A 15191-nucleotide genomic window follows, 5' to 3' on the forward strand; every position below is an offset into this window, starting at 1 on the left:
CAGGGAGTTGTGGTCACTGTCCCCGAAATGCTAGCCCACCGAGAGGTCTTTCACCTGACCAGGTTCATTGCCTAATACCAGATCCATCATGGCCTCTCCTCTAGTCAGCTTGTCTACACACTACTCTGTTATTTTTGCACCTTTCCAAAATATGCCTACTTATCTGCTCCTCAGTGTCCCAATGGCTGTTTGGGGGCCTGTAGAATACTCCCAATAGAGTGATCGCTTCCTTCCTGTTTCTGACTTCCACCCACATTGACTCAATAGACGATCCTTCTATGATGTCCTCACTTCCTACAGCTGTGATATTATCCCTGATTAGCAGTCCCGCACCCCCCCCCACCCCTTCTACCCTCTTCCCTTTCCCTTTTGAAACATCTAAACCCCTGAACCTCAAGCAGCCACTCCTGCCCTTGCGACAGCCAAGTCTCTGTAATGGCCACAAATAAACTTAGATAATAAACTTGAAAGATAATTATTGCAATTCTCAATTAAAATGTGCACAAGACTGCAAATTATCTGCAAGCTGATGCTGTCATGCATTCATTAAGCATGCTTTGCTGTTCTAATTTAATTGAGACCTCTTCTATCTGGTCAGTGGGAATTTTGACTCACCCACTGGACCTTCCAGGCACTGTGATTGACTAAACCTGGGCACTGCAGCAATCATCTCCTGTGTGGTTTCCATCACGTATCAATCAGGATGTCATCAAATTCAGCTATCTATATACAGTTGACATGAGCAGACCCTCTGTAATGATTATAAAGTCTGTAGGGGGCTAGCAATTTCTGGTACTCTAAAACAGTGATGTTAATCATCAGAAGTCCATAATGAATCAGATACATACAGTGCCAGAATGTGTCGTTTCCTCAAAAACTATCATTTTTATCCCTGAATAAAACAGCACTTTCCCTTCAACTGCCTTGCAAAAAGGTGTCAGATTTGCAATTAAATTACTCTGAATGTTTGTGATCATCAAGGCACAGATTGTTAGCACTTAGAAATGGAAAACTGCCCCATTTCAGGCACTTAGTATCAAGCACTTTTTGCTCATTTCTGTTGTAGGACCATCATAGAGTAAATCTGTCTATTTTTCTTATAGCCAAGTAAATGCACCTAAGCTTTCAGCCTTAGTGAATCACTGACTGTTATATTACAGTGTTTTCATTTCTCACTGAGAATAGCTGTCCAGCAGAAATTAAGGTGAAAATGCAACTGAGGAACAGACGGTGTTGGAATCAAACTCATTATTCAGGGGGGAAAGATATCCTCAGCCTCATTTCCCATCTGTATGAAAGGACCTGTTATATTGATGCTAATCAGTGGAGAATTGTTATTAATTTCCTCACAAATGGACTATTGCCTGTGGCAGTGCTATTGTGGAAATATAGAAATTTATGTCACAGATGGAAGCAATTTGACATCACACCAGCCAAAAATGACAGATTACGCTTTTCCCTCATCTCAGCACTTTGTCCCTTGGTCTCCAGGTTACAGCGTTGCAAGTGCTAATCCATAGTTGATCATTATATATATGTTATGAATCCAATACACATGGTAGCAGAATGATGAGAATTCCTGTCTCCACCACCGTTTCAAGCCATTTCCTTCCCACTTTGGGTATTTTTTTGTTCCTCGACTCCTCTTTACTCCTTGAAACAATTGCTTTCCATCTGTGATTCCCACAGTGTTACATGAGTAGACTTGATCATGGGTGAAACTTGCAGGCAGTTGCGTGCTTAATCAATGTCAAGAATTCGTTGGTGTTCTGGAGAGCTTCAAGTGTCATGCAAGTAAATGGGGGGTGGGGGAGGTCCTGCTACTCTTGGTTCTGCAACATGATGGCACTGATCCTCATCTGCCTTGGCTTTACAGAGTGAGAATGCTGCCACAGATTCCCCACTCAGTTTAAGTCACGGATAAGTCCTGCTGATTTCATCACCTGTGTTCCTAAGGACTCCACAAGCTTTAAGGGGCTGTTTTTATCATCTGCTCAGAGAAGCAGCTTAAAAGTGAAGGCTTTGAAATCCTAGCAAGACCAATTTTACTGCTCAATTGTTTGGCTTCCACCCAGGGCAACGTTAACACTGCCCACTTGATATCAGGAACACACTAAGCACTGGAGAAACTCAGTGGGTCAGCCAGCATCGATGGAGGGAAATGGACAGTCAATATTTTGGGTTGAGACCCTTCATCCGAGTCAAGATGGAGGGTCTCGACCCAAAATATCGACTGTTCATTTCCCTCCAATAGATGCTGCCTGACCCGCTGAGTTCCTACAGTGCTTTGTGTGTTGCTCCAGATTCCAGCATCTGTAGCCTCTTGTGTCTCCACTTGATTTCAGGATGTGTTTGGCCGTAATGTGTCTGATTTACTAACAATGGGTTTAACAAAAAACAGGCACTTAATGACTGCAGTGGAATAAACAAAAGGCATAATTTTATGATTTATACATAATTGTACATTGAGCATGGGGAGATGCAAGTTCAAATTTTTAATCCCAGTCTATCAATTTGCATTGAATTCCAGTACTACTTGCTCTGGGCCTATAGCCACTGGAAGTAGGTGAAAGTGTTCAATCCATGTACGATGGCAGAAAGCCAGCAGGGAAAGGGAGCCTTCATTCTGCCAATCTGCAGCTTGCTTTATGTCAGAAGCCCAGAAGTGAAAGACACATGCATGTATTCATTAAAATCATTTTGCACTCATTGCTGAATTCAAGTGGTCAAAATGAGTCCAGATTTCTATTTTTAAATATGTTCTGGTGTCTCTAAATGGTGATTCAATTTGAAACAGATATTCTACTTTTCCATTGCTAATGAAATATTGAAGCATAACATACTAATTCTGACCTGCTGCCTCTAGATCATTATGAAGTATTGTTTTCACTGTATCCCTTTTTAATGAATTAAGGGAGAGCATTTTGTTTACTTGGTAAGAGTATATTCCTTGCATATTAATATGTGTATCGTGCGTTTGAAATTTAACTCATTTTTAAACCGCATTTCCTGCAGTCGACGTAGATTAGAATGTGTGATCCTTGTGATGTTTCACCTTGCATTTGCAAATGTGTAAAACTAGTCCAAGTTGAGGATCAGAATTAATGAATAATAACCCTGATGAAATTAGTGCTATCTCATTTTCTGGATTTTAAAATGGTTTTATGATGATTGTAACCTGCAGTGATTTGGAGTTAATGACAAAGATAAAGCAGTCAACCAATTCTCAGAAGGTTTGCACATGTTGAATGTATTTACAGATTCTGCTTCTTTTGAAAATGTTATTTGCATCTGTGTCATGATTAGAATATATTTTGAGCCGCAGCTGGTGGCAGATCCAGGGTCTTTACTTTATTTTCTGAAGCATTTGGAGACATATTTCGACAAAGAAAATGAGTTTGAGATTCCATCTTGCGTAGAAACACAAATGGGGACAGGGGACCCGTTACATCCAGGATCACAGGGGTAACATTCATGTATGCATAACATACAAGGCATGATCATCTTAAGCATCACCATTTGTAGATCTTCAATGTAGTTATGATTCTGGGAGCCACAGGGGAAGTGAAAACTTATCCACTGGAGCTGGAACTCTTAAAGTGACAGTTCTCAACCAGCACAATTTTTAAATTAAAAAAATTTTTTTAATTTATTTACAGCGTGGTAACAGGCACTTCCGACCCAACGAGTCCGTGCCGCCCATTTTTAAACCCAAATTAACCTACCCGTACGTCTTTTAGAATGTGGGAGGAAACTGGAGCACCCAGAGGAAACCCACGCAGACACGGGAGAACGTACAAACTCCTTACAGACAGCGACGGAAATTGAACCCCGATCGCTGGTGCTGTAATAGCGTCGCGCTAACCGCTACGCTACCGTGCCGCTGGAAGCAGTTGCTGGAAGTAGTGGAGCAGCTATAGGTATGGAGTGTTGGGACATGACTGGGAAAGGAGATCCATAATCTTGTTAGACCAGTCAAGAATACCCTTTCCCATAAAAGTAGTAGGCTGACTTTCTGAGTTGCTTTGGAGAATGATCACTTATCAGTGAGAACATCAAGCTGCTCCCATGTGGCAGAGACCAGATCTTTAGCTGGTCCAGAGTGAGGCATCACAGAAGTATCAAGATGTTGTGTGCTCTCTCCCTGTTTCACTAATGCATGAATCGCAGAAGGCTAGCAGGCAGCTTTTAATGAGTAGTTCAAAGGGCAAATGGATTTTTGGCCTTCATTGCAAAGTGGTTGGAGTTTAAAAATACGGAGATTCTGTTGCAGAGGTGTTGGTGAGGCCTCATCTGGAATACAGTTGTAGTCTTAAAAAGATGTAGTCACATTGGAGGCAGCTAAAAGGAGATTTGACAGGCTAATTCTTGAGAAGAGAGGGTTGTCCTACCAAGAGAGACTAAATAGTTTGGCCCAGTATTCCTTCGAGTTTAGAAGAATGAGGGGCGACCCTATTCAAACGAGATCCCAAAGGGACTTGACAGGGTGGATGGAATTCTCTGCCCCAGTGCATGGTGGAAGCTGGATCATTAGAAGTATTTAAAGTGGAGATAGATATTTGACAGATTGAGGAATAGAGGGGTATGGAGCGATGGCACAGAAGAGGAGCTGAGGCCAGCATAGATCAGCCACAATCATATCAAATGCCAGCCAGGCTTGATAGGCCCCATGGCCTGCTCCTCCAATTTTCTTGCGTTCCTATTTTCCATTTTTCCCTCCTTCCCCACCTGCTTCATTTCCCCCTGCTCTTCCCAGTCTGTATCCGCTTGTCCTGTTAAGGGGGAAAGACAAAACAGATGACAGCTGGGATATATAAGATGCATCCAAGCACCTTGATGATGCAGCAGCCCATGTTATGATGAAGGTGTCTACTGTATTCAAAGAGGAGATGCAAAATGCAATGAAGTATGATGAAGGCATACTTTGTACAGCCTTAGCTGGGGAGATGGTTTGTGGCTCAGTGGCTTCTCTGCCCATGAGGAAGATAGTCTCTTCCAGTCTGGAGAGATGCAGCAATCAAGAACACCCTCACCTGTGTTGGTGGCTTCCTTATTCCTCAATGCAATAGCCTAAATGGAGGGGATGGACTTCAAGTGACCTCTTTGTTATTCTAGCCTTGGAAAATTGACCTCTGTGTGATGGTGTATGGATTGAGTATCAGTGTTTGTGTTTATACTACTGGATCATTGTGCCTTATGATAAAGCAATATTTTTACTGGGTGTGCAGTTCACCTTGACAAACCCTGTTTGGTCACAAAACCTTTTGCAACATTTCTCTATTGAATGGGGATTCTCACAATTGGAGGAGACTTCTCAAGCAACTTCCTGCCGGGATGTTCTTAAGGTGCCCCTGGCAAATCTTGTGTTCTGCTCTCTACCCCTGACTCCCCCATTCTACCCCCCAACAGCACATCGGAACTTTCTTTGGCACGTACCTCACTTATGGGACTGAAGCTCCTTCTTTCTGCTATGGTGTACATTTCTGCTTTCTGGCTGCCATGGGGAGTGTACATTTAAGGACTGACATCCTCTGGATGTTGTGCTACAAATTGGCAATGGCTGCATTGAATTTGGGCTGGTTACCATCAGGAACCGCGTTAGTCTGATTTTAACATTCCTATAGAGTCATAGAGTTGTATAGCAAGGAAACAGGCCCTTTGGCCCAACTCGTCCATGCTGACCAAGTTGTCTACTAGGTGGAAATTTCTGGGTGGAAAACACTTCCACACTTGTTTTTGAACAATTTTGATACTCTTTGAGGGCTTTGATTAGGCAGCATTGTTAGAGTGCACCAAAAAAAAGCTTCAACCTTTCTCAGTAATTACATTGGATATACTACTGCATAAACATTGGAAGATTTATTATTCATCCAATGTATCTGTTGAATTAAGATGGGGAAGATCCTATTATAATGGAATACTTGAAAAATATTACAGAAATGTTTTTGTGAGATAATGTTAGCAATACTGAGCAGCTTTTAACAAGATTTGAAACTGTCAGCAACCAAATAACAGGGCTTATCTTTTGTTCTGTAACTTATTTCGCCAGCCAGTTATTTCATGCTGAACTAAGGTGTGGATTTGAATTTTGAACAAAAACTCATTTCATGTTTACAAGTAATTTCTATGAATTGTTAATCAGTAGGATGATGGTGTTGGGAGAGAGTGTGTTGGTGGAGTTGATAGATAGGTAGAAAATGCTCTGGACACACATTTCACAGTCTGTGAGACCTGGCTTTTGTTTACCCGCCACCGAAACTCACTTGGTTTAATTAATGAAGCTTTCCACATAGGGCATGACTTCCTATTGGATTGACAGTCATGCAAACGTGAAAACTGTGAACCATAAGCCTGGTTTACATAGCCTGATTTTGTGATGAATTGCATTGGATGATTCGCTATTACCCAAGACCAATTTCATCTTCATTGTGTGGCTTTCTCAGTAGATTTGGAGACTCTTCTTACTTTGTGTCTAGTAAGTCTCCAGGCAATTCTCTTTTGTTCACATTATCTTGGGTTTTTTTTTTGATCCCACACTCTGTTGAGTGATATCAAGGGCAAACACTCTCATCTCACCTCAGGAACTCATCCTTTTTGCTTCTGTTTGATTCAGTGCTGTAATGAGATTTGAAGTCAAGTGGTCCTGTTGGAAGCTGTGATGTTCACTGGTGAGTAAATGGTACTTGATGGCCCAGTCAATGATACCTTCCATCACTTTGCTGATGATTGAGATTATACTGTCAACGCAATAATGCTAGGATTGGATTGCCCTGTTTTCTTAGGGCATTAAATAGCTAGGCAATTTTCCATGTTGTCAGGTAGATGTCAGGAGGAGGTGTGGCTAGTTCTGAAGAGTAAATCAACAGCTCTGCCATCAGGAAGTTATAGGGTGCAAACACCTTTGGTTTATCCAGTGCTTTCTTGATATCGTATGAAGGAACTTGTTGCAGTCTGATTTCTGTGATGGTGGGACCTCGCGGAGATTGAGGCAGATAATCCACTCAGCACTCCTGGCTGAAGGCAGTTGGTAATGTGGTCATCCTTTTTGCACTCACACACTGGACTCTGCCACAATTGAGGTTCAAGTTCAAGTCTATTGTTGTCACAGGCATAAATACACAGGGTATAAATGCTTTTTCCAGCAGCAGCTCAGTACTTTACAAGACGAGGACAAACATGAGTTAACATAAACTTAAATTAACATAAATTATACATAACTTACATGTGTGCAAAACAAAATCAAAATAAACAATGACACTTGTGCAAGATTGAGAGAGAGGAAAAATATATAGTCCGAGGTAGTGTTAAGGTTTTCCACGTCGGTTCAAGAACCTGATGGCAGTGGAGAAGAAGTTATTGCTGAACCTTGCGGTGTGGGTAATTACAGGGTCTTCTTCGACTGGTGGCTGTTTAAATAAGCACCACCATTCATGACTGGATGGGGCAGAAATTCTGATCCATCAGCTTTGTCTTTCATATGCTTCATTTATTGTTAAGCACAAATGTAGTTCCTAGTTTACCAAGTTGGTTACACATTTTTAGGTACGTATTTCTGGTGCTGCTCCTGACGTACTTTTTACATTTCTTATTGAACCAGGAATGATCCCTTGATTGATTTTAAGATATTGTCTTTAATTACAACTAAGGGCTTTCAGGTTGTAGTGGAATACAATTGTGCTCCTGTCATTGATATCCTACAGCTCATGATTGTCTCGTGTTGAGGTGCCAGATCCATTCTCAATCTATCCATCTGAGCATTGGTGCTATGAAAAAGGGTGGCTTAAATGGGAGGATGGAACTCATCTCTACAAGGAATACCTGCTGTCAATCCAGCATCTGTGTCACTGACAAATATATCTGCTACAAATAGACCAGTAGGACAGTGTCAAGTATGTTTTCCCTTCTATTGGTTCTTTCACCACAGTGCAGGCCCAGTCTGCTCATTATATCATTCAGGACCTTGGTCAGTATTGGCCTCTACTGGTGAAGGACATGAACACTCTCACCCAGGGTACATTCTAGGGCCGTTGAGTTATACAGCACGGAAACAGGCCCTTTGGCCCAACTTGTCCATGCTGACCAAGTTGCCTACGTGAGCTACTCCATCTCTACCACTTCCTCTGGCAGCTCGTTCCACATACCCATCAACCTCTTTGTGAAATGTTGCCCCTTGGGTTCCCTTTAAATTTCCCCCCACACTCCTTAGATCTATGCCCTCGAGTTTTGGACTCCCCTAACCTGGGAAAAAGACAGTGGCTATTCACTTTATCTATGCCCCTCATGATTTTATATACCCTTATTAGGTCACCCCTCAGCCTCCTACACTCCAGGGGGGAAAAGCCCATCCTATCCAGTCTCTGCTTATAACTCATGCATTCCAGATCCAGTAACATCCTTGTGAATCTTTTCTACACCCTTTCCAGCTGAATAACGCCCTTCTTGTAGCAGGGTGACCAGAACTGCACACAGTACTCCAAATGTCTCACCGTCTTATACAGTTGTAACATGACGTCCCGACACTTGTACTCTAGATCATAGATGGAGAGCAATCAGAGACTCATACAGCACAAAGCCAACCCTGTCCACATTGACTGTCAGCCACTGTCCATAGTAATCCCATGATTTCCTCTTACATCCTCATCACTCCAATCCCCCAACCAACACCTCCTCCACACCCCACCCCCATTCTCACTACACGAGGGACGATTTACATTAATCAATTAGCCTACCACCCTGCAAACCTTTGGCACATGGGTATAAACCAGAGCGTCCAGAGGAAACCCACACAGTCACAGGAAGCATATGCAACCTTCATACAGACAACACCAGGGGCCAGGATTGGCCCCAACTCTGGAGCTGTGAAGTAGCAGCACTAACTGCTGCACCACTGTGCCAGCCCTCAATGTTTCTTCTAAGTGGTGGTCAGCCTGGAGGAGAACTGATATATGGTTGTAGAGTGATAGAACCACCCAACACAGAAACAGGTCCTTTGGCCTACTGGCGGAAGATGGCAGGTGGTCGTCAGCAAGATATTTCTTTCTGCGTGTTTGACTTGATGCCATGACACTACATGGATTCCCATCGCCTCCCAAATACGTATCAGTATGCTGCCACCTTGTTGAAATGAACACCGCTTTCTTAAATAACCTGGTGGATGTTGAATTGAGATTTTCCTTGCCTGAGGAGGCGAGAACATGGGGTTACAGTGCTGGCTATTCAGGACAGAGATGAGAAATGTCTTCAAGCGGGTGGGGAATCTTTGGAATTCATGACCCCTTGGAAGATTATGGAAGTTCAGTGGCTAAGTGTATTGAGCACAGAGATCGATAGGTTTTTGGATATTAAGGGAAACAAGGGATTTAGAGTTAGTGCAGGGAAGTCGCAGTGTACTTTCTCTGCAACTGCAACACTATATTCTGCATGGCCTTTTCTTTTTTACTACCTTGAAATAATTACTTATGGCATGATTTCTCTGGATGGTAACAAAACGAAAGCTTTTCACTGTATTTCTTACATGTGACAATAATAAACCAATACCAGTGACTGCCAGTATAGTCACTTCATGGGTACTGTCACTGATATTAGATTTTCATCCCAAATTTCCTTAATTAGAGAAATAAAGGACTGCAGATGCTGGAATTTACTTAATTACTTGAACAAATTTCTTATCTGTCACTGTAGGTTTCAAACGCTCGTCTCTGGAACAACTGAAGAGTTTTAGTTTAGTAATCCTGTAAGAGTCACTATATTAGCATTCCCTATCACTTCCAAGGAAGAGAGAGCATTTTGTTTTGTGGATTGCAGTGGGTGCAATGTGTTGGAGGTGTGATGGCTTGGGAGAGGATGATTTAAATGTCTCTCCAAGTGAGTTGTGCAAGGTTTTGAGGAACATGAACCTTTCTTTTCTATTCTGGTCTAGAATGGAAATATCTGCTGCTCAGTCGACGTGGAGTGCCTCTACAACAACTGAAGCTCATTTTCTGGACTGGTCTACTTCCTGTGCGGACAGTGCAGGTAACCGTGAAAACATACTGCAAAAAGGCCCTCACGTTGTAGAACCAAAAGCTACCAAATTGAGCAAGATTTCCAAGAGTTTGTGTGTCGTGGAACAACCCTGCACTTTTGTGGCTGTCCAGTTCAATACGTTTCACTTTCAACTCCAGGTTGGGACTTTCCATTACCATGCTGTTAGAAAATAACACTTCTATATTTTTTACAGAATCTTGGTGGCTATGTGTGAAAAACTGGATTGTTATATCTGACCGGATTTGTTGTCCTGTTTCTTTGTAAATCAATTATCTATAATACTGTGTAATAACCCTTTGAGCACTGACTGTCTTTTGCTGTTTTTAAAATTCATGCATTTCTGTCAAACAATTCAACAAATTAAATGCCATTGAACTTCAGTGCTGAACATAATGAAGAAATACTTTAGACTAAGAAAATAACAAAATACGTAATTTTCTTTTGGAAGAAGGATCCAAAATGGTTCCAGTGAAACAATTCTCAATTTTAATTTTGGTTGTAAAGATACAGTGGCGGTTGTTCCCTGGGTTGTGCATTCAACTGTTCTTTAGAGATAAAGTAGCTTCCATTTCATTACCAAATGAAAGATATGCACTCCCTTTTCAAAGGAAAAACAAATCTAAAATGGCAAAGTAATACTTTCCAACAATTTTGTGATCAAAGCCAATATGAACATTGAAAGAGGCAGAAATTTTATCAGCTTATAAATCAGAACTAAACAACTTACCATTAGCTTCTGCTTGTTTTTTTATGTAACACATATGTTGGAATTTTTTTCTTTCTTTCACTGATGCATTGCTTTTTCTATTTTTGAATTTTCATAGCAACTAACAAGGGATCTTCTTAAGATGACACCCGTGTGGTTGATTGTACTGTTTGATTGTGTTGCTTTAATTGATTTGCCAACAGAGTTGAAAAATAGTAATAATCCTAAGAGCAACAACATTCCAGCAGTAGAAAGACCCACCGGAGTTCTCCACTGGGGATATGGCAATTTGGAGAACCTCGTGGAATTTCAAGGCCATTGTATCCTTGCATTGGCACAGCCTGTGTGAATTCAAACTGGAAATGATTTATTCCTGGGACATTTCCTGCAATTATGAAGCAGCAACAATAATAAAAATAATGCTATAATTAACTCTAATTACTTTGAGTCACAGCCACTGTAATTTCAGAAATGTACTGGCATCAGCTTTGACTCAGTGCTTTGCTTTGCAAGAAAGAGCAAGTAATCTAGAGTGACGCTGTAATACTCTGCTAATAGGGTTGAGGATGCCATCTTTCGAATACAGCATTAAATTGTATGTAAAAGATGCCTCAATGATTGTAAAAGGACAGTAGGGGATAGCCAGTACTTTTCTCTCAATTGACACCTTGAATGGATAATGCAGTCAGTGTTATTTACAGGACATTGCTGTGTGAAAACATGCTGTCATTTTTGTTAAAACAATGACTACATTCCAAACGTATCTTATTGACTCCAAACATTTTAGCAAGTCCCGATACAATGAAAGGTGCTAAATAAATGTATATTCTTTCATTACGCTTCAACTTTCTCATAAAAGTAGGCAATAATGGAAGAACCTCATTTAGGATTGTGTAAATCAGATATAAAGTAAATGCATCAGTCTCCAGGTCTCCAGTTATAAGTTGCAGTTTTGTTGATACAAGGCAGGGTTAGTTACAAACCCATTTTTAGGAAGGAGAAGCTGGAACAGAGGGCTTTCAGAGCAGAATGAAGGAAGAGAGGCTTTATGTGGCTGGTCCAGATGAGTTTCTGGTCAAGGTGGCCCCATGAATATTGATGGAGGGGAATCAATAATTCTAATGCCATTGAATGTCAAAGCTAGATAGGTAGACTTTGGAGACTGCCACAAGAATACCAAGCATAAATGTTACTTGCCAATTATCAGCCAATGCCTGAATATTGCCTAGAATTTGTGGCATGAAGATGCAGGCTGCTTTATTGCTGAGGAACTGCAAATATCCCCACATGATGGAAGGAAGACTGGTGATGAAGCTGCTGAAAATGGTTGGATCTAGGATAGTACAGTGAGGAAATCCTGCAGTGATGCCTTGGGGCTGGGATTATTGACCTCTAGCCGTGATCCCCCTTGTGAGTCGTGTTTCCAGCCATTGGAGTGTTTTTCCTTTGATGCCCATTGACTTTGGTTTTACCAGAGTTTCTTAATGCCACACTTAATACTGCCTTGATGTTGAGGGCAGTCACTCTCAGCTATCCTCTGGAATTCAGCTCTTTGGGCCATATCTGGAGCTGAATGGTATCGATGAAACCCAAAATGGACGTGGTTTAGCAGATTAATGATGCGTATTGCTGTTAGATAACATGGTCAGAAAGTCGTGACATTACTTTGCTGATGTTGAGAGAAGATTGAGCTGAATTCAGTCAGATAGAGGCATTTGTCCTGCTTTTCTGGCTGGACTTGCATGCGAATGCTTCTGTCTTTTCTTGAGCATTCGCTTGCTGGGCCCTGCCACTGTTGAGGAAGCAGTTAAGAGTCAGCTGGCTTGCTGCAGGTCTGCAGTTGTCTGTGGCCTCACACAATGTATGTAGGATCAGAGAATTCTAAAGGCGCAGAAGAAAGCTTCCTGACTGAGCAGTTGATTCAATCGCATTATTTAATCTTTCCCCAGAGCACTGCAAGTTATTTTCTCTCAAGCCTCTATGCAATTCCCTTTTGAATGCCCTGACTGATTCCGTTTCCGTCACCCGATTGGAAGTGGGCTCCAGACCATAACCAATCTGCATAATAAAGATTTATGTCACATTCCTCCTTGTATCTTTTGTCCATCACTTTAAAGCAAAACTCCCTGATCTCTGGAGCATCTGCTGAAGGGAATAGCTTCACACTTTTTACCCTACCTAAACCCATCTTAATCATGTAGACTTATGTCATGATCCAAGAATATCCCCAGCATATGCAGTGTAAGGCTGTAGCTGAAATCCCTGATTTCTGGAACCAGTCTAACTAAATTTCTTCTGCACTGTCTTGAACCTTCATGGCACTATAACACCTGTGGACTATATGATGGGCTTTTTTTTTCCCCACCTGTGTTCTTTTGCTGCCTCTTCAGTTCTTCTGAACTTCTGTGCTGCTATTTTAATTCTTCTGTTAGCCCTTTGCTCCTCCCCCCATCACCACTACCCCTCCGTGTGACTGCACCATTCAAATGATTAAGTTTGCCAAAGTGAATTTTGCAGATTATAATGATTTGCAAGGAGGTACTTCAGTAGCCATGGTTTATAAACATTTAACAGATTTCTGAATAGTGCATGTGGTAACTTTAGTATCCAAAGTAGATTATGACAAGAAGGTGCAAAGGTATGTTTAACTCCACAAACCAGGGAATGAAGGATAGAGTGCAAGAGCTAAGTCTTCAATTATCTGGAATCCCTCCTTCATCGAGCCATGCATTCTGTATTAGCGTCCCTGGATAAGCTCACGTACCCCAGACTGAACCTGTTCCTATAATAAGTGAATATGAAACACCCCACTGAAACACAGCATGTGAATACATTTAACATTAGCTTCTTTTAAATAACATGGCAATTGTTAGCAAAGTACGAACATATCTAAATACCTGTCTAAGCTTGCTTCTTCATATGGTTCTTTGGAAGGATCACACTTTAAACATGGTGCACATTGCATGTTACTACAAAAATATAATGTGTCACTGTGTTTATCAGCCAACAAAGACTGCTTGCACCTGACAACACATCCATCAAAAATATTTCTTGGCAATATCACCACCTATCTGGTATTGTTTTAGATGTAAGAAGACTGTTTTCTGTAGAGAATCCAGCAGTGGGTCAATGCCAAAAGTTAAAAGGACATCTGCTACTAACATGCACCATAAAGCTGGCATGTTATGGTTCATCTGCTGCTAACACACACCATAAAGCTGCCACAGTATGGTTCAGCTGAGTAGACTATGGTATAATCTCAGCTGTGGTCAGGCTGCAACAATGGCATATGTTCAATGGTTGTAAAGATATTTTTGTCCAGAAGATGCCGTATAACAACATCTCTCTTTTTTGTTTTTTCCTTCTTTCTATATTTGTATCCTTTTTCTTTGTTTCTTATTTTGTTCTTTTTCTTTTCTTCTTGTCTTTTTCTTGCTTACTTTATTCATTTATCAATACCTATTTTTCTCTGTCTTCTTTGTATTTATGCCTTCCATCCTTCTATTCATTCTTTCTCTCTTTCATTTCTTTAAGTGGAGTCACATAAAAAGCAAACATCTTTGGTGGCACTATCACAAATTCAGTACCTATCAACAATTGGGCTGCTTTAGTACAACCGAAAACACAAACTTGCACTCATTCCTTTCACTTTATTGTCTTCCAAAGAAATTCATTATCTCCGGAATCTTTGAGTTGCTAGAAAATAGAAAGCCAACATCTATCCAGCCCATTTCTGATGTCACAGAGCCATCCAACATTGCAACAACCCTTCAGCGTACCATGTCCCTACCAACCATCATGTACCTACAGATACTAATCCCATTTATCAGCAATATTACTCAATTATATTGAGTCCTAATGAAGGGTCTTGACCCCAAATGTTGATTGTTTATTTCCCTCCATAGATGCTGCCTGACCTGTTGAGTTCCTCCAGCATTTTGTGTGTGTTGCCCATTTATCAGCACTTGGCCTCTGACCTACTGCTCCTTGTCAACTCCTGTGCTCATTCAGATGCTTCTTAAAAAGAGTACCTGTCTCCACCACCTTCTCAGGACTGATTGCAAACACTCTCTGAATGAAAAAATTCTTCATCAAATCACCTCTGAACCTTTTACTCCACTCCTTAAACCTATGCCCTCTGGTTTTTGACATCTCTGTTATGGAAAAAAATACTATCACTATTTATGGAGACACAAGAAATCTTGCGGATGCTGGAATCTGGAGCAATACACAAAAAGTGCTGGAGAAACTCAGCAGGTCAGGCAGCATCTATGAAGGGAAATCAAAAGTCGATGTTTCAGGTCAAGACCCTTCATCAGGACTGGAAAGGAAGACGGCAGAAGCCAGAATAAGAAGGTGGGAGGGGGAGGGGGAGGAGCACACGCAGGCAGGGGATAGGCGAGTCCAGGTGAGAGGGGGAAGGTAGGTGGATGGGGGAGGGGGGGAGAAGATGATAGGT

At 41.4% G+C, this 15191-nt stretch overlaps 1 protein-coding gene across 4 annotated transcripts in view; it reads left to right on the forward strand.

Moving 5' to 3' along the window:
* Positions 1-14946, forward strand: part of LOC127577901 (protein kinase C-binding protein NELL1-like) — a 626741-nt gene extending 611795 nt beyond the window's left edge. For all 4 annotated transcript variants that reach the window (XM_052029546.1, XM_052029549.1, XM_052029547.1 and 1 more), the window contains one exon: positions 9920-14946. In XM_052029546.1, coding sequence (XP_051885506.1) covers positions 9920-9970 — 51 coding nt within the window. In that variant the 3' untranslated portion in view covers positions 9971-14946. The remainder of the gene's footprint in view (positions 1-9919) is intronic.
* The last annotated feature ends 245 nt before the right edge of the window (positions 14947-15191 follow it).

This window comes from Pristis pectinata, chromosome 14 (assembly GCF_009764475.1).
Source record: "Pristis pectinata isolate sPriPec2 chromosome 14, sPriPec2.1.pri, whole genome shotgun sequence".
Lineage (NCBI taxonomy): Eukaryota > Metazoa > Chordata > Chondrichthyes > Rhinopristiformes > Pristidae > Pristis > Pristis pectinata.